The 18,942-nt window shown below is 42.3% G+C and overlaps 1 protein-coding gene across 6 annotated transcripts in view; it reads left to right on the top strand.

Moving 5' to 3' along the window:
* The window catches only part of QRICH1 (glutamine rich 1), a 29,552-nt gene extending 14,781 nt beyond the window's left edge, over window positions 1-14,771 (top strand). For all 6 annotated transcript variants that reach the window (XM_083723689.1, XM_083723693.1, XM_083723690.1 and 3 more), the window contains 8 exons: window positions 1,420-2,445; window positions 7,218-7,395; window positions 8,185-8,339; window positions 8,957-9,071; window positions 10,143-10,251; window positions 11,061-11,212; window positions 12,795-12,885; window positions 13,784-14,771. In XM_083723689.1, coding sequence (XP_083579815.1) covers window positions 1,420-2,445; window positions 7,218-7,395; window positions 8,185-8,339; window positions 8,957-9,071; window positions 10,143-10,251; window positions 11,061-11,212; window positions 12,795-12,885; window positions 13,784-13,976 — 2,019 coding nt within the window. In that variant the 3' untranslated portion in view covers window positions 13,977-14,771. The remainder of the gene's footprint in view (window positions 1-1,419; window positions 2,446-7,217; window positions 7,396-8,184; window positions 8,340-8,956; window positions 9,072-10,142; window positions 10,252-11,060; window positions 11,213-12,794; window positions 12,886-13,783) is intronic.
* The last annotated feature ends 4,171 nt before the right edge of the window (window positions 14,772-18,942 follow it).

Genomic DNA, 18,942 nt, shown 5'->3' with positions numbered 1-18,942 from the left:
AGCTGGTCTTTGGATAATCAGCTATCCTTTCCGTTTTCTACTTTTAACTGTTTCTCTTTTCTGCATTTCAAGATTAGCATAAGAGTTTTGAGTGATAGATAGCATGTTCTCATTACTATATTAACTTTTTATATCTAGTATTTCCACCCGTAGTTATTTTTGTGGGTGGTATCTGCAGAATATTTTGGGACTCAACACATTTGCAGAAAAATTAGTAGTTTGTAAATTAAAGACCTGTAAATGTTAAAATCTTCTAAGAAACACCTCTGTTTAATTTGGGGAGCAATTTGTTCACAGGTTTTCCACATAAAGTTACCATGTTAGATTTGTGACTTCAGACAAAAGTGCACCATTACATTTCCCATAGGAGTATACAGTGCCAGAAACACGTAAGAATTTGCCCCTAGTTTGGTGTTAACAAGAGGACAATAATGTGAAGTTTGGAAAGTATTACTGCCTCTGTTGCAGGCTTTTAAGTATTATATGTGTTACTATTACTAAAAAAAGTAAGAATTTCTTAAGTTTTATTGAGTGCTTCAGCTATCACTTCTTACTACAATTTTATTGCATTATACTCATTCAAAAACACTTTCTTCCAGTATAGCAAGATGCCTCTGTAGGAAATCCATTCCTTCCATTTTCTTATAGTTGTACTATTAAGCTTATGCCTTTTTGAGAAGTTCTAACTACATACACACATTTATAAGAAAATGTTGTCTGAATAATAAGTTTATGGTATCCTGGGAAGGTGCTATTCAGATCTCAAGCCATCCTAGAATAGAAGATTCATAGTGCTTTTCAGGACTCCTGGGGATGGTGGCTGGTTGGAGTGGTTGGGGGAAAGTCTCCTTTTATCATCATTCTGAAAGCATCCCTTGCTCTTCTGGACATCACTAGAAATTTACTGCCTGCTTCAAACCAGAGTGCTTTTTTTGGAGAGTGGGAAATTGAAAAAGTGTCTATTCTCTCCCACCCTCTCTTCCCAAACCTCCACATATAGTGCAGGGAAGATGAGTTATTTAGCCTCAGATGCACATTCTCTGATCCCAACTTCTGCTGCCACCAGCCCTTTTCCAGGATGCTGCATGTGAGCTGTTTACAAGCTTGAGTACACTAAATTCTTTCATAGTCAAAAATTGATGTACAGCTACCTTCAACATTCTGTGGCTGTTGAAGGCCACTAAGAGTGCTCATTCTTCACTGGGATATTGTCAGTTTTTCTCTCTTGCCTTAATTTACGAATTAATTTGAAATATTGGGTGGCCCCCAAGTGTACAGAAATGACTATGTATGGCCGCATTCTGATACCCAACTGACAGTTCATTTATATTATACTTTCTCCTTGGCCTAATCACAAAAGTCAGTAGATCAGAGGTTTTAGAGTTAATGAATGCTAACTTCTGAATCCTTGTTTTACAGGTGCAAGTTCAGGTTCAGCAGTCCCCTCAGCAAGTCTCCACTCAGCAGCTTTCTCCCCAGCTCACTGTTCATCAAGCCTCAGATCAGCCCATACAGGTCCAAGTGCAGATCCAAGGTCAGGCACAACAGCCAGCACCTCAGACGATACAGGGTCAAGCACTTCAGAGTCCTAGCCCTTCTCAGTTGCAGGCAGCTCAGATCCAGGTGCAGCATGTGCAGACTGCTCAGCAAATCCAGGGTGCCGAAATACAGGAGGAACATATGCAGCATCAGCAAATCCAGGCACAGCTTGTGGCAGGACAGGCTATTGCTGGGGGCCAGCAGATCCAGATCCAGACAGTTGGGGCGCTTTCCCCTCCTCCATCTCAACAGGGCTCGCCACGCGAAGGCGAGCGAAGGATCAGCACCGCCAGTGTCCTCCAGCCAGTAAAGAAGCGCAAAGTGGATATGCCTATTACTGTGTCATATGCTATTTCAGGGCAGCCGGTTGCCACAGTCCTGGCCATCCCCCAAGGCCAGCAGCAGAGTTATGTATCGTTAAGGCCGGACTTGTTAACGGTGGATAGCGCCCACCTGTACAGTGCCACTGGGACCATAACCAGCCCTACTGGAGAGACTTGGACCATCCCTGTTTACTCTGCGCAACCACGTGGTGACCTGCAGCAGCAAAACATAACCCACATTGCCATCCCCCAGGAGGCCTACAATGCCGTCCATGTCAGTGGCTCCCCGACGGCCCTAGCCACTGTGAAGCTGGAAGATGACAAGGATAAGATGGTGGGAGGTGCATCAGTAGTGAAAAACTCTCATGAGGAAGTGGTGCAAACCCTTGCCAACTCCCTTTTCCCAGCACAGTTTATGAATGGCAATATCCACATTCCAGTGGCAGTGCAAGCAGTGGCAGGGACATATCAGAATACAGCCCAGACGGTCCATATATGGGACCCACAGCAGCAGCAGTCCACACCGCAAGAGCAGGGGCAGCAGCAGCAGCAACACCAGCAGCAGCTGCAAGTTACTTGCTCTGTAAGTAAACTACTTTAATGAACAACCTGTCTGCACTGTGGAGTGTTCCAAATGTAGAGCGCAGTGGCTTAGCCCAAGGGCAGAACTGTCTGCAGTGTGTCAAAGACAGCAAAACTTTACTCAGAGTAATATGTACCTTGTTTTTATGTAAAGTTACTCAGCTTGCGTGCACCTGGATGTTCTTCCAGAATTTTGTATGGAGAGGTGGGCGTACGATGAGGATTTTGAGCGTTAGGGGTTCAGGTAGCAGCATGGGGCACAGATATTCTGCTCTTTCCTGCTGTAAAGAACTGTGCAGAAACTTGTCTGCACATTTTGAAATGTAATGTCTATATGCTCCTCTTCCCCCTTTTGAGGACTATGTAATATACTTGTGTTTCTGCAAAAAACAACAACCCGAGGGTGTTTTTTAAAAAAGCAATCAAGATTGTTGGACCAAACGCTGTAAATTGCAAAAGGTAAATGGTCCTTCCTTAGGGTGCTAACTATCAGAAATGCTGAATTAGTATAAATTTCACTTATTCCAAAATTTGAAACTCTGGACTGGGACTGGACATCTATTACTTTTCAGGGTGAATGAAACATTTTTTGTTCTTATCTTGGGATGGCAGAATGGGGTAGGGGTTAATATTACACTAGGATGCAGAAGGACAGTGTTGTACTTCTTCCTACCCTACATTTAAGTATTTCATAATTCTAATGGTGTACATAAGGCAAGCATTCTCGCCTTTCCAATCTCAATATTTATGCTAAATCTTCTTTTGGGCTAATCATTAAGCTTTATTAGCTGTCATTATAATGGGTTGTGTTGAGACTAAATCACATCAGTGATTTGCAAAACACTAACTCTAGAGTCAGGTGCTGTTACTGAGAGAGTCCTTCTTGTCTGAAATCTGTCATGGATTGTAAAGGTAAAGGGACCCCTGACCATTAGGTCCAGTCCCGGACGACTCTGGAGTTGCGGCGCTCATCTTGCTTTATTGGCCGAGGGAGCTGGTGTACAGCTTCCAGGTCATGTGGCCAGCATGACTAAGCTGCTTCTGGCGAACCAGAGCAGTGCACGGAAACACCGTTTACCTTCCCGCCAAAGTGGTACCTATTTATCTACTTCCACTTGGATGTGCTTTCGAACTGCTAGGTTGGCAGGAGCTGGGACTGAGCAATGGGAGCTCACCCCGTCGCAGGGATTTGAACTGCCAACCTTCTGATCGGCAAACCCTAGGCTCTGTGGTTTAACCCACAATGCCACCTGCGTCTCGCGTCATGAATTGTACCTGGGGCTATATACAAAGCATACCCCTGTTGGAACTGCAATCCCTCCTTTGTAGGTGTTAGTGAGGTTCATATATGTGAATTTGCAGGTTTGTGGTGTTTTGGTTGAAGTAAGAACAGGTTCTTTAGTAAATACATGGTGACGTGGCCTTTGAAAATACGCCTCATCCCATATATGGAATGGCATATGATAGAGCATGCTGTACTCGTGCTAAACTCACTTCATAATTCAGTTGTCCTTACAGCAATATGGGGTATGGATAAAAAAATGGGTGTGGCCACAATTGCCATTATAATGGAATACACTTTGGCAGAAATATTCCACTATGAGTTAATGTTAGGAGTGATTACCACTGGTTCAAAATTTTCAAATGCAGTTATGAAATTACATGTAGATTTTTTTGTTCTAAGCTCTTAAGTACTTCCAGTGAAATATAAACTTAATTGGATTTCTCTATTCTCTGTTTATTGAGCCAAATTTTTGCTAGAAAGCAAAATTTAACATGTTTGTGGTTCTCTAACATACCTTGCAGCCTGACCTGCGAGAGTGTTGGGCTCCCACAGCTACTCTGATATTAGTCCATGGGATTTTAGGAGGGTTTTGATGTTGTCTTAGAGCACGTAGAAGATTGCAAGTTTTTTGTTTTAGACTTACTGAGGCCAATCCTTGTTGGGTCCAGTAGCATCGCCAAATTTTCTCAACTCCCATATTGTTTCTTGCATTTCTTTTGTCTTCAGCAAGACTACTTTCTGTTTGCCATCTACTGCACTGGAACAATTTTCACATTAGAGAATTGATCTTACACAACAGTAACTTTTATTAAGCCTCAACATTGTTTGGTAAAGTACCAGCTATATATTCAGTAAATTGGGAGGTAAAACAGAATGGCTCTTGAGACTAACAAAAGGATAAGCAAGAAGAATAATGAGGCATGGTGAAGAAAGGCAATAGAAATTTTAAAAATATTATTGTTTTAGAGGTGCAAGTGTATCTTTCTAGGGAGATTATTCTGATCGCAGCTTTTAGAGTTGGGTCTTTGAGATATTAAAAACTCAGAAGATTCCTTGGCTGCTGTTGCTTTTAACCTGAGAAGTTTAAAATAGAGCAGGAGTTCTCAAACTTACTACCCTCAATGCTTACTTGAGAGGGCAGAAAATTACTGAGACTCATCAGTCACAAAATGACTGTAAGGGTAGAGGAAGGCACAGAATCGAGGCAGAGTTTGGCATAATCATGTGGCAGTTTCTGCCCTTATCTTCTATTCATAGCCAGTCCTTTTTTTAAAATTGCTAATAGTTCAGCCTGCTCAAATTAAGCACAGAGATTGGCTGTGGAGCTATTGTGACTCAGCATTCTTCTTGTAGGCAGAATTTGCTGATCCAGACGCTCAATGTGGAATGGGCTTCTTATTTTGTTATTTTAATCTGCTGGGGTATTCTTACTATAAGATCTCATATATTGATCACAATTTAGAGCTAACCTGTGTCCCAGCTGAGATAACAATTCTCACTGCCCCCAGCCATTGTGACTGATGGTCAGGAATGATGGAAGTATTCTCAGTAATATCTGGTGGGCCACTGGTTAGCCACACCTGTTTTAGAGGTTTTTATCATAATGTCAAAATACTAGCTCAATTCCTCTTGAACTGAAAATGCACCATTTAAAATGAATGAATTGTATGTTAAACGTGGGATATGAAAAGAGGGGAAGGAAAAAGTAGAAGAGAAGGATTATAGGAAATTGGGAGCAGGGCACTGCTATCAGTCTTGTATAGGTTTCAGTTAAGCTATTCAAACTTCTAAATGTTTATGCTTTCTCACCCTCTCACTGCTAGGCATGTCAAATATGGAAGGGGGTCGTGTATTAAAACATGGGTCAGCAAAGTAAAGTCCGCGGGTTGGATCAGGCCCAATTGCCTTCTGGATCCCGCCCGCGGACGATCCAGGAATCGCCTCATGGATCGCCAGTGCCTGCGCTCTTTCCCTCTCCCTCACACAGCAGCACCGGCGCCTTCTCCCTCCCTCCTCCTGGCTTCTCCTCGCCCTGCCTAGAGGAGGAATGGGGCTGGGCTTTGTTGGTGCCAGCAGCAGCAGTGCCCAAGCGGCCACCATTTTAAGCAGCCCCTCTCCAGAGCCCTTTTGCACGCCGCTCATCACCCCTTCACCACCGCCACCAGTCCCTGCCACTCGCAAGAGACGGGTAAGCAGCTACCAGGGCTCGTGGTGCTCTTGCATCATCCCCCCGCCAAAATTTATAGTCCAGTCCCCCACAAGGTCTGAGGGACAGTGGACTGGCTGCCTGATGAAAAAGTTTGCTGACCCCGTATTAAAACTTACAGGCTTAAGCTATTAGCCTTATTCCCTGTTGTTTTGGTTAGGTAAGACTTTAGGTAAGTGTGTATAATCAATGATTGAAGCATTCTCATGTTTTGCTATCCTTTTGTTTTGTTCTGATCGTAGTCTACATCCAGGTAGGTAGGTAGCCTTATTTTTTGTTTATTACTATTGTCTTGTTTTGTCAAAAGGATTGTAACTGAAAACTTGAATAATTGCCTGGCCTGCACTAAGATACAAAATCACAGTTTGGCAGGGCACCTTTATAGTATGCTACTCTTAGGCACAGGGCCGCCTTGTACAAAAATCTATTCTAATGGAAATATTGCACTTAGAACTGTGGGCAAACTGATGATGCAGTGACCTTCAGATTCTGTGTTTGCTAGCAGATGTATTTTCTAAAACGATTAGCATTCAGCTTTCCCCCAGCAGAGGGCAATCTGTTCACTCTGTTTTATCTCTTTTATTCACGGTTTGTTGACATCTTCTCCTTCTTGTACCCAGCTGCAAAGACGGTTTCATAAATCAGTTTACAGTAATGTCTGAACTAGGAAACTGATTTGACAGCAACCCACAAACCAGAATTGAAGTAACTTTATGGAAAACTGGTTTTAAGAAATTAGCAGTCTGCTTTGCAGTTGGCCTCATTAGAAGAGGAAGGAATGCTTGAAGTCGACAACAAACCATGGTCTTTTTGCAGGGCGGGGGCAGCTTATCTTCTCTAGACCTCTGTAGTTGCAACAAACTAACAAAGGCAGTAGCCACTATGTTACACAGGGTTTTGATTCTGCATTTTGACTTTGTAAGATGGGTTCACAGTGGTCATGAGGTAGCAAGCTAAATACATGGAATTGAGAGTGATCAGTATTTGTAGTGAAATACCAGGGGCTTCTGAGCATTAGAATTAAATGAAGAGCAAACAGCCTGAACCCACCTCCTATGAAGATTATTATTTTTATTATATTTACTTCTCTTTATTGAAATATTTTATAAGCCGCCTGGAGGACCATTCAATTAAAACTGCCAGGGTGTAAATTAAATATAGTACAGTTCTTCTAATGAACTGAAGTCAGGTGAGTAGCTCTGCAGGCTGGCGGAAGATGCTACAGTACTGGTAAGCAAAAGCTTTTCATACCTATGTGATCAGAATTGACTTTTTTCCACAGGCTCAAACTGTTCAGGTTGCTGAAGTTGAGCAGCAACCACAGCCTCAGCCTTCTCCTGAACTTCTCCTTCCACACTCTCTCAAGCCAGAAGAGGGACTAGAAGTGTGGAAGAGCTGGGCACAGACTAAAAATGCAGAGCTGGAGAAGGAGGCTCAGAACAGGCTTGCACCTATTGGCAGTAAGTGTTGTGAGCAGGGAAGTACTGCTCCATCTTTCAAACAATAGAAATCTTTTGCTTAGTAAAGATTAGTTAGTGTTAGTGTTATAGGCTGCTGAATTACAAGGGCTTTGAGTGGGTTATCATATACAGTGAGTGTGTGTCGGCCACTATAATCAACAGTTTCTAGAGTTCTTGCTAATGATCAGGGCTTAACTTTTCCCTTCAGGCAGCTCAGCTCATTCTCTAATAACTTTTCTGCTAAGTGATGGAGTCTCTGCTCTTCTTGCTGATTTCATTCTTAGCTGCATTCTTGAATCTGTTTTGGTGTGTTTACAAAGCAAGGCAAACTTTCATTATGTATGTTAGGTTTTCAGTTTAAAATAAAAATGCAAAAGCCTTGTTAACTTTAAAAACAGTTAAGTTTATATGCAATGTTTGTGGCACCCAGGATTTTTTTCATTGACACAGCAATACAGATTTAAAAGGATACTAATGTCAGTCATGCTTTGAATTGTCTCTTGGTACTCTGACCTCAGACTCCTTCCCATTGTTATTGAGGAATATTCAACCATTTTTGAATTGTCAATTTACTCTCTGAGTGGCAAGTCGTGTGTTTGAAATCCATTCATTTTCCTTTTCAAGCAAATTTTGGGGTACCTTTGTATATGCTGGAGACAAGGAGAAATATTTGCAGGTGACAGTATAGGCTTATTGGGAAGGTTGCAGCGGGAAAGCATGACTGAGTCTACAAAAATACATCTCTGTTGAGAAATGCCAATTAGTAACCTTCTGTGCCATGGTTTGCAGGACGCCAGCTGTTGAGATTCCAGGAAGATCTCATATCCTCTGCTGTAGCAGAGTTGAATTATGGGCTGTGCTTAATGACTCGTGAAGCTCGCAACAGTGAAGGTGAACCCTATGATCCAGAGGTTCTGTACTATATCTTCCTGTGTATTCAAAAGGTATGGTATTTTGGAAGCCCTTGCTGCAAACAATGTTAAAAGTGGTATGCTGGGCATATGTTGTCACTAGGAGGATTCTTGTGCCAGACTAGAGTGAGAGAGGCAGACATTGGCTTCCACTCCTGAGATCCTTGGTTTTCTCTTTCACTTGAGAACTCTTGACTGGATGCTGTTCTGATCTTTAGAGTGGCACATAACTAAACATACTCTAATAATCATTATGCATAGAAACAAACTATTAGTAGCTGCAAATTCTGGAAATTAGCCCAGTATCACTCTAATGGGATTACTATTTACAAAGCATTAATCTGAGATTCAGGTGCTTCGTGGCCTGGCCTTTCAGGCTCTTTGAATAAATGTGTTTGTTGTGCACCATGGGATTTACATAGGAAGGCATGATAAGTAAAACTGTAGCTAGAGAGTTAATGTTGAGTTTGTTAGGTGATTCTAATCTCTATTGTCAGCGGGGGTGTGTGTGTGTGTGTGTGAAGAATTTCTAATTCTCATGTTTCACATGTGCACTTCAAACACACAGTCTAACTAACTGATTGTTTTTTTATTAAAAAAAATCTATGAGGAGCAGGTTTGCCTGACCTCTGTGTAACTGTTTCTTGCAGTATCTATTTGAAAACGGGCGAGTCGATGACATTTTTTCTGATCTATATTACATACGGTTCACTGAGTGGTTACATGAAGTGCTCAAGGAGGTGCAGCCTCGGGTCACTCCTCTTGGTAAGAGACTCTTCAGTCCACAGATAGGCTTGGTAACCACTGTCTAGACATAGCGGTCCTCAGAGAACATTTGAAGAATGCTCCCTTAATTGACCAAAATAATGGCTTTTTGTACTAGACTTCTAGGCCCCAAATTGTCCTTGCTTTTCTGCAGAGAAGTACGGGTATTGCCGTATAGCTGGACCCATATTGTCACTTTCCAATATATTGTCTATAGTACAAAATGCAAGCTTGCATTATTCAATATGGATGGAACCACATCTGGGCACACATTGTGCAGCCTTCGCTGTAGTTTTTGCCGGGCTCATCCCAGCTATCTGGTTCTCTTCTTACATCTGCCCAAACTCTCTACTGATCTGATTCCATATGCTGGAATTTTATAATAGAGCTTGAAACAATGAAAATGTATGGTAAGGCTAACATTCAGAAGCAGAACAGAATAGTCCTCATCTGTTTCCAGAATGTCATGAGAGAGCAGGAGCACAAATGAATAACCCTTGGAAGTGTCCCAAAGCTTTGGGGTGCTAATTGAGAAAGGTCTTCTGCTCGTAAAGCCTGTTCTGGTGAGATGGAATTTGAAGTTGTTGATTTTTTGAGGAGATGGCATTCCCTGTGAGAACTGGTTCTAGAATGTTTAGGGCATCATAAGTTAGGCAAGCCAATGTCTCTGCCTTTTTCTTTGTGGAATGGTATGCTTGCATAGTAGTTGCAACAAGATAGCATGAAGTATTTTTTAGTGTATAACAATACAGAGCTACATAAGGTCAAACATTCTATTCGGACACACTAAAAGTAATTAACATGGTTAACTTAGGTCCATCAGTGTCATTGGGACTATTCTGAGTTGTATCCAAATAAGCTGTACTTACAAACTATTTGTTAGAAATCTCAAACCAGCTAGTTAGACTTGATGTCATTGTAAACTGAAATGTATGCTATATGTAGGAGCTGCTGTCGCTAGTCAAACCTTTGTAAATTAGTTTTCTCTCTTAATAGAAACTTTGGGATAATTGATTGGAGATGCTCCTTGGTTTCCATACATCTGTTGAAATTATCTTCTGATCTTCACAGGCTATGTTCTTCCTAACCATGTGACAGAAGAGATGCTGTGGGAGTGTAAGCAGCTTGGAGCGCACTCTCCTGCCACCTTGCTGACAACGCTCATGTTTTTTAACACAAAGTAAGTACTAATAAAGATGCCTTCTTCGTGGAAGCCTATTCTTTAGTGAACTGTGAATTAATGTGCACATTTGAGCACAAACTACCAATGAAGAATTACTTAGATGCATTTTGGTATGAGCTATCAGAGCTAGTTTGGCATAGTTAACTACTAGATGAACCAGTGAACCAGCAGGTCTCCAGTCTTCCTTCTTCAGTGAACTTACTAGGCGGCCATTGGAAAATTCAGTCTTCCCCAGTGTGCAATATGGTCATAGATCTGACTTCTTTACGTGGTTGTTCTAAGTTTCTCTATCACTCTCTCGCACACACACACACACACACACGTGTACATGTGGGTATGTGTGTAAGTATAATCAATCTTTGAATGCATGGCAGCAATCAGTTTAACATTCTGTTTCTAGAGTGACCAGCCCAGTGTTTCTGGGAGTTCACAGAAGTATGATGTTGGTGCTCTGTCCTGCGGCCGCTTCCTGTTATTTGGGTTATACCGTCCCAAAATACAGAGATCCTATTTAGCTATTGAGATTAATAGCCATTGTTAGCTGTATCCTTCATGGATTTGTATGACCACCTTCTCAGTTCACACCACCCATTTGATGCTAACTATTGCTTATAAAACATGCCAGATGAGCTGTCTATTGAACTGTATATGTCTGTTGAAATAAATGCACGTTTTAAAAACCTTACACGCCCTCAAATGTTGGCTTTTAAGAGCCTTGTTTTGTTTCTGCCAGTGTTGGAAAAGTTAAGGTTTATTGTGCATCTTTAACTGATCTGTGCCCTCCACCTTTTCCACTTGATGTTCAGATACTTCCTGTTGAAAACAGTAGACCAGCATATGAAGTTGGCCTTTTCAAAGGTTTTGAGGCAGACCAAGAAGAACCCTTCCAATCCCAAGGATAAGAGTACGAGCATCCGGTACCTGAAGGCACTTGGCATACACCAGGCAGGCCAGAAAGGTAGAACTTAACATGGAGGAAAAAAAGCTGTGCTTTAAGTAGCTGATCATATTTGTTTTGCAGCTCTCTCTCTCTCGAGGGAGAGAGAACCACAGGATTAAAGGAAGAGAAAAAAATTGGATTCATAATTAAATTTGCAGCCCGGGTGGTGAGTATGGCTAGACAATTTCTGGTGCTGATGGTGATTGATTACAAAGCCACCTTCTGGGACTGGGACTTACTATATCATGGAACTTTATTATGAGATATCACAGGTATTTGATCTGCAGATGCAAGTCCTGTTGCAGATGCCATCATCCCTGAAGAGCAACTGTAGCACACAGTGGGGATTTTTTTCTTTTGGTAATGATGCTTTTCTCTTACTTTCTGCAAACAAAAATATTTCTTTCCATTCATACATTTTTTTGACGGTCCTTTGCTGTCTTACCTTGGCATTTACTGAAATGAGTGCATGTGTGTAGCTTACTGTTATTAATAGGGTTATATCAAAGCTAGTTGTGCGTGGTTGGAAAATGGAATATTAATTAAATGTACATGTATATATATAAAAAGGTAAAGGACCTCTGCCAGTTAAGTCCAGCCGCGAACGACTCTGGGGTTGTGGCGCTCATCTCGCTTTACTGGCCAAGGGAGCTGACGTTGGTCTGCAGACAGTTTTTCCGGATCATGTGGCCAGCATGACTAAGCCGCTTCTGGCGAACTAGAGCAGGGCACGGAAACGCCGTTTACCTTTCTGCCAGAAAGTATTTATCTACTTGCACTTTGACGTGCTTTCAAACTGCTAGGTTGGCGGGAGCTGGGACAGAGCAACGGGAGCTCACCCTGTCGCAGGGATTTGAACCGCCGACCTTCCGATTGGCAAGCCCAAGAGGCTCAGTGGTTTAGACCACAGCGCCACCCACATCCCAAATGTATCAAAACAGCATCTAAAAGCTTTAGGTATGCCAAACTTCTGATATGACACTGTAGTGGTACTTGCCTCCTTGTTTTATATGCTCCTGAGCTTATGTTGGACTGCTCTTGGGGGCACAGTTCTGTTACTGTGCATTTATATCTATTCAGAGATTCTCTATGGAGCCCCAGTTGCTTTTCCGTCTTATTTATTTATTACCTTTTACATTTGTCTCAAGGCAGTTTAGAAACATACCATAAAACAGCTATAAATAGTTTTAAAACAGTACATAAAACAGCTAAAGATAGGTTTAAACTGAAGACCGGGACCTTTTAGTCCAGCTGGAAAACCTTTTCATTAATGATACTGCCATGGATCCTACTGCAAAGAAGGTGAAACTTTGACCACCAAACTGTTCCTGGAATGTTTTTTGATAAGTAAGACTCCTACCTCCTTACTAAAAACTAGACAACACACTGAGATATTTATGCTTGGATGTAAACAGAACTACAAAAAAGCACAGGTAGCAATGGATGTGTTCTTTGTTTAATGGTAACATAATAGTTGTCCATCTGCAGCAAGAAAGCCATTGTGTTCAAAGTCATCTTTTCAAATTGTGGGATTACGTAGGTTTTACTCACATCACCTTCAAGGTTTCTGATGTTCTGTATTGTTGGGATTGACTTGCAGTTACTGATGACATGTATGCAGAGCAGACAGAGAACCCAGAGAATCCCTTGAGGTGTCCTATAAAGCTCTATGACTTCTACCTCTTCAAATGGTAAGTGTTCCTGACATCCAGAGCCACAGAAGGATAACTATCTGGATGTTCAGGGTTTGTGTGCACTTTCTACTGTTTTAATCAAACTTAACGATTTATTTTTTGGAGTGATGACCTTGTATAAAGACTACCTTATGCTTCCTACTTGAATTGTCAAAAATGCAAACTTAATAGCATGCAAATTGAGAGGCTTGTAGTGTAGCTTATTTTATTTTATTTTTAATCCCTGGCATTGCATAATTCTTGACACTGTATTACTGGAAAGAGTTTGGGTATATAACATAGTATGTTTGAAGTGGGCAAACACTTTGTATTGAGTAAACTGGAACTTTGTGTCCCTGGCAGAGGTCTATAAAATAGATGGAGGTATATTGGTGTGGTACTGTGGGAAAAGGTGCCCAACATGTTGATTAGTGACTGGCAGTTTCTAGTCTTTAAAAACTCTTTTGGACTTGCTCTTCATTTCCAAAGCCTGGTGAAACCCCCAAGTTAGTGTGAGAAGTCTGTGGTGTAGAATGTAAAGAATGCTCTGTACAAATTGGGTGTTTCAGATATGACCTGAATTCCTGTGCACTCACAATGCACCCTTTTTCGAATACTTTGAAATGTATTACCAAAGGCTAGGGTTGCAGATGTAATGCAGGGGGGTTCTGCTAGAGCAGAAAACCTCATGGGAAGGCCTGTCCTAACTCTCCAGTTTTAGTCTTCAATGCCACAGCCAGCTTAAACTGTTGTAAAATGGAGGTTGAAATGATCAGGACGTCACTTTTTGTATTGTGTTACATGTGGAACCTTTGGCGGTTCAGAAAAAACGTAGATGTTTGTAAGATAGTGTTCATAGTTGTTTCAAGTGTATGCTGTCAAAGTAATTGCTTAACGAAATTCTCTGTCTTCTCAGCCCCCAGAGCGTGAAAGGCCGGAACGATACATTCTATTTGACTCCTGAACCAGTGGTGGCTCCCAACAGCCCTATCTGGTATTCCATCCAGCCAATCAGTCGAGAGCAGATGGAGCAGATGCTCACCCGGATTCTGGTGATACGAGAGATTCAGGCAGCTATTGCTGTGGCGAATGCCAGCACCATGCACTAAGGCATCCCTCCCAACTCAGAAAAAGGGTGAGGGTAGGACAGGGTGGGAGGGAAGGCCGGGCCATAAGGCCAGGATCAATTGTACAGCCTTTTACACTAAAGGAGATGCCTAAGGTTTTTTTCCGGTTTTTTTTTTAATTGGTGTAGTTATGAAGCCCTTTTAGGCTTCTTCTGTTTAAAGGAGACCCTCCCCATTGTGTATCTGACCCAACTGCATCAGCCTTCTGGACGCATTGGGGGCTGCGTTCTTTCTCTGGGAGCTGTGAGGTGCCGTAGATTGACTTTGGGATTTTTTATGATGTGAAGAAAATGAAACAAATCTAATTGAGGGACTTGGCCTAGCTGGGCCATTGCTTTGGAGCTCATGCACTTGGAAAGAGCGGGAAATGTTGGATATCGGCCAAGAGAGGCAGTTTGCAGTTTCCTTGTGCTCAGAAACTGACATGTTCTGGAGGGGAGAGGAGAGTGACCTGCAATTATGATTTATAAGGAAAAAGAAAAGCAATTTCTATTAAGAACTTAAAAGTGACATTTTTAGATGTTAAGTACAAACTACCACACTTCTCTCTCTCTCTCTCTCTCTCTCTCTCTCTCTCTCTCTCTCTCTCTCTCTCTTTTCTTTCTTTTTTTCTTTCTTTCTTGGCCTGATGTTGAGGCCTTAAAACCTTGAGGCTCCTGTGCCTGATGGAATTCTTGTAACATACACTTGTGTATCATATAAAGATACCACCCTGTTTCTCTTAATGTATTCTTATGCTAGTTGTTTATTAAGAATGACGAGCACGTCTTTTCAACATGCCATTGAACAATGTGTGTTTATTGGGGGGGAACAAATGTAAAGGTGTCCACAGAACATTAGTACAGTGGTACCTCGGGTTATGAACTTAATTCGTTCCGGAGGTCCGTTCTCAACCCAAAACCGTTCTTAACCTGAGGCGTGCTTTCGCTAATGGTGCCTTCTGCTGCCGCCGCACCACTGGCGCGCGATTTCCGTTCTCGCCCTGGGGCAAAGTTCTCAACCTGAGGTACTACTACTGGGTTTAGTAACTCGAAGTGTTTGTAACCTGAAGAGTCCTGCTGGATCAGAGTGAAGGCCCAGCACCACCCAGCATCCTGCTCCCACAGTGGCCAAACAGATGCCTTCTGGAAGTCTGCCGCTAAACATAAGTACTTTCCCCACTCATGTTGCTCCAGCAGTTGGTGTTCAAAGATTTGCTGCCCTTGAGACAGGAGGTAGTAGTACACAGCGATCATGATGAGTAGCTGTTGATAGCCTGACCCTCCATGAATTTCTCTAAACCTCTTTTAAAGCCATCCAGGTTGGTGGTCACACTACATTTTGTGGGAGTGATGTCCATAGTTGAACTCTGTGATGTGTGACATTCTTTCCTGAGTCTTCCAGCGTTCAGCTTCATTGGATATCCCCAACTTCTAGTATCATGAGAGAGGTAGAAATACTCATTTCTGTCCACTTTCTCTACACTATGCATAATGTTACATGCTTCTATTACGTCTCCTGCTCATTTTTCTCTAAACTAAAAAGTCTCAATGTGATCTTTCCTCATAGGGGAATTGCCATACCCCTGAAGCATTTTGATTACCCCTTTCTTAAACTTTTCCAGCTCTATGGTATACTTTCTGATGTAAGGTGACCTGTACACAGTATTCCAAGCAGTTTCACCACAGATTTGTATAATGTCATGATATAAGCAGTTTTATTTTCCATTTAATTTCCAAATGATAACTGGTATGGAATCCAGCCTTTTCAACCGCTGCAGCATAATGGGTGAACATCTTCATTCATTTTTTAAAAATTATTAAATTGTTCAGACCCATGAGTGTATGTGAAATTAAGACACACACACACACACACACACACACACACACACACACACACCTGGTGTGCATTACATCACGCTTTGTTTGCATTGAATTGCTTTTGCTATTTTGCTAAAATGCTTCTATGGCCCATTCCCATTGCACCCCTTTCTGTCTGAATTTGGCGTTATGTATAACCATTGCAAATCATATTTTAATCCAGGGTTGGATTAACTGCATTTAGGAGCTCCACTTTGTTGTCTTCCTTGACAACCGTTGCATGTAATGCTGCACTTGGAAAGCTGGGAGCACACAATTTTGTGACCCACTGCCTAGTTCTATTTTATGTTTGTATGTGGGTTCACTTTCAGTACCTCCTATGTATTTTTCAGATAACCACAGATTCCTGTATTAACTACCAAAATCAAATTTTGTGCTGGGGATAAAGTTTGGCACATAGGATAAATATCATTGGGCACAACTCAGATCTTGTTTATCCAAATTGGTGTTAAACCTTGGCAGAGAAGGTGGCAAAGTGTAATAGAAAGATTGGGCTTGGGGTTAAGGCAGGTCTGGGGAAATTTAGGTCCACTGCTGTTGAACTACATCTATTATCTCATGCTGGCTGGACTGTCTAACAATTTCAGGAGGGCCAGAGGTTTCCCACCCCCGAGTTGAAGTCTCTAATCCTCTACTATAATCCCCACATTTTCTGAACAGTGTGTAAATTAAAGGCTGCAGTTGCAGGTAGATTGCAGCAGAGGGCAGTTTTACTGTCTGTTAAAGGTTTTCTTGGCCCCTCCTTCCTTTAATGCAGAATTTGGAATGGGGGGGGGGGGACTTTTTAGACCAGGAAAAAATTGCCAGTACATGAAGCCTGAAGATAACAGATAGCCCTGCATGGAGGGTCAAGAGCCCAAATCCCAGAAAAGGGTTTTTCTCTCTCAGCTCTCAAACACATCTGACCCTCAGATGTGTTTTCCTGAGTCAATGTAATTCTCAGGGGGTTGTCTTTGATCAAAACAGATGTCTAGCATCCTCATGCATATGTATGAAATAAAAGGTAAAGGACCCCTCCACGGTTAAGTCCAGTCAAAGGTCTTATGGGCTGCAGTGCTCCTCTCGCTTTTCAGGCCAAGGGAGCTGACGTTTGTCTGCAGACAGCTTTCTGGGTCATGTGGCCAGCATGACTAAACCACCTCAGGCATAATGGGACACCATGATGAGTGCCAGAGCGCACGGAAACGCCATTTACCTTCCCGTCGCAGCAATACCTATCTACTTACACTGATGTGTTTTCAAACTACACACTTTTTGTCATGCATGCTATTTCCACAGCACCTCTAGCTCCTTAATTTAGAAAACGGGTAAGTAATTTCTAAGTGCTGCCTAATTTCATTCCCTGAACTTTTGAGCAACGTAATTTATGTAGGCAAGCTTGGATATAAACAAATTCCACAATTCGATTGGGCTATAGAATATAGTACATTATGTAAATGCAAGCAAATGAAGGCAGTTGGGGGAGATTTTAATGCAGCACAGATATCTAGATCTGAGAACTCTATGAAGCCCATGATCTTTCAGCTCACCTCCAAGTGGTTAATGATGAGAGGAAATGTGAGCACATGAGAAAAATAAAATTCCTTACAGCTTCAATATTGTAAGTTTTGATGCTGAGGTTCTTTTCTGGACTAGTGTGTGTGTGTGTGTTTTGGGGGGGATGAGTGAGTTGTGGCATTTTAAATGACGTAATAAATTTACAAGGGTATAAGCTTTTGTGAGCTGCTTGCTTTTTCAAGAATGCTAAGGTGAGCCAAAATAATTATGTAACTTTGGACATGCTTTGTTCCTTAATTCTGAGCACATCTTGGGCCACAAATTTGGTTTTCAGTACCAGAACTGTGAGACAGGCTGGAGGAGTGGTTTGCTTGTTCCAGGAAGAACTGTGAGACCGGGGTTTTCACATCACCCAGCTCCCTCCTGGGTGACCTTGCACCACTCACTCTTAGCCTAGCCTACTTTAAGGACAAATGCAAGGGCAAAATGGGAAGAGAGCTATGTGGAAAGGGGGCTATTGCACTCAAGCAACAGCAACAAAACACTCGTGGTGGTTCCTTTCCTCTCCCTCCCAGTAGCCTTTTTTGCGGGGGGGGGGGGACAGTCGATGTTGTTTAAAGAAAGTGTGGAGTACCTCGATAAACGGCTGCAAATAGGTTTGCAACTAAATCTCTCTCCCCCCACCACCGGCCATCCATCAAAACAGCCCGTCAAAGCTATTCACAGTATTGGATTACTGCAAGACTTCTCGAGGTTGCCTCTGGACCAAAGTCGGGGTGGGGTAGTGGCGAAGCGAAGTTGATACCCTCCTTCTCCTCCCCAGTTTGAAGGGAAGGAGGCAGCTAGTGGCTGAGTACTGGCGCCTGCGCCTTGTTGCCAAGGCAGGTTGGAACAGCTTGCTTGACGAGTTGGCACCCCATGGCAGTTTTTTTTGGAGAATCTCGTTCCTTGGGTTTTTTTTTTAAAATAAGGAATTTAACCTTCATTCCTCAGAAGCCGGTGCCCCACCACCAAACGCACACCAGGGCTGGATTTAGTTTTCATGAGGCCCCAAGCTACTGAAGGTAATAGGGCCCTTCATATGTCCAGCTGTCCTTTGTCACAACAAATTGTCGCTTTTTTGTATTGAATATATGTAATATGGTAATTTATGGGCCTAATAGGTATCTAACTAGTGATATTTTAGGGAGCCGACTAGCATCATAGGCGCCTACACAACACAAAACACTGTTGCTGTATGTAGGTTTTATTTTATTTTATTATCTTATATTTTGGAAATGTACATCCAGATTTTTTCCCTTTAATTTTTTGGGGGGCCCTAAGCTATAGCTTGTTTCGCTTAGAAGTAAATCTGGCACTGCCATATCCACACCGTGTTGGGGTCCCCGGCCCACTTCTCTGCACACAGCGCAGCTAAAAAGAGTGGCTCTTTTTAAAAAAGACAAAAGGGGCTACTAAATAAAATTGTTGTTCTGCCCAAATGACCTCATAGAAAATGAGTGGGAAAAGGAACGTCTTCCGTTTTCCCGCTCTTAACTCGTTACTTCGGGACAAGAAGCGAGGGGAGGGGGTAAGAGGAAGGAGGGAGGTGA

Source organism: Podarcis gaigeae (assembly GCF_964106915.1).
Source record: "Podarcis gaigeae genome assembly, chromosome: 2".
Taxonomy (NCBI): domain Eukaryota; kingdom Metazoa; phylum Chordata; class Lepidosauria; order Squamata; family Lacertidae; genus Podarcis; species Podarcis gaigeae.
This window is presented reverse-complemented; position numbering and strand designations above follow the sequence as displayed.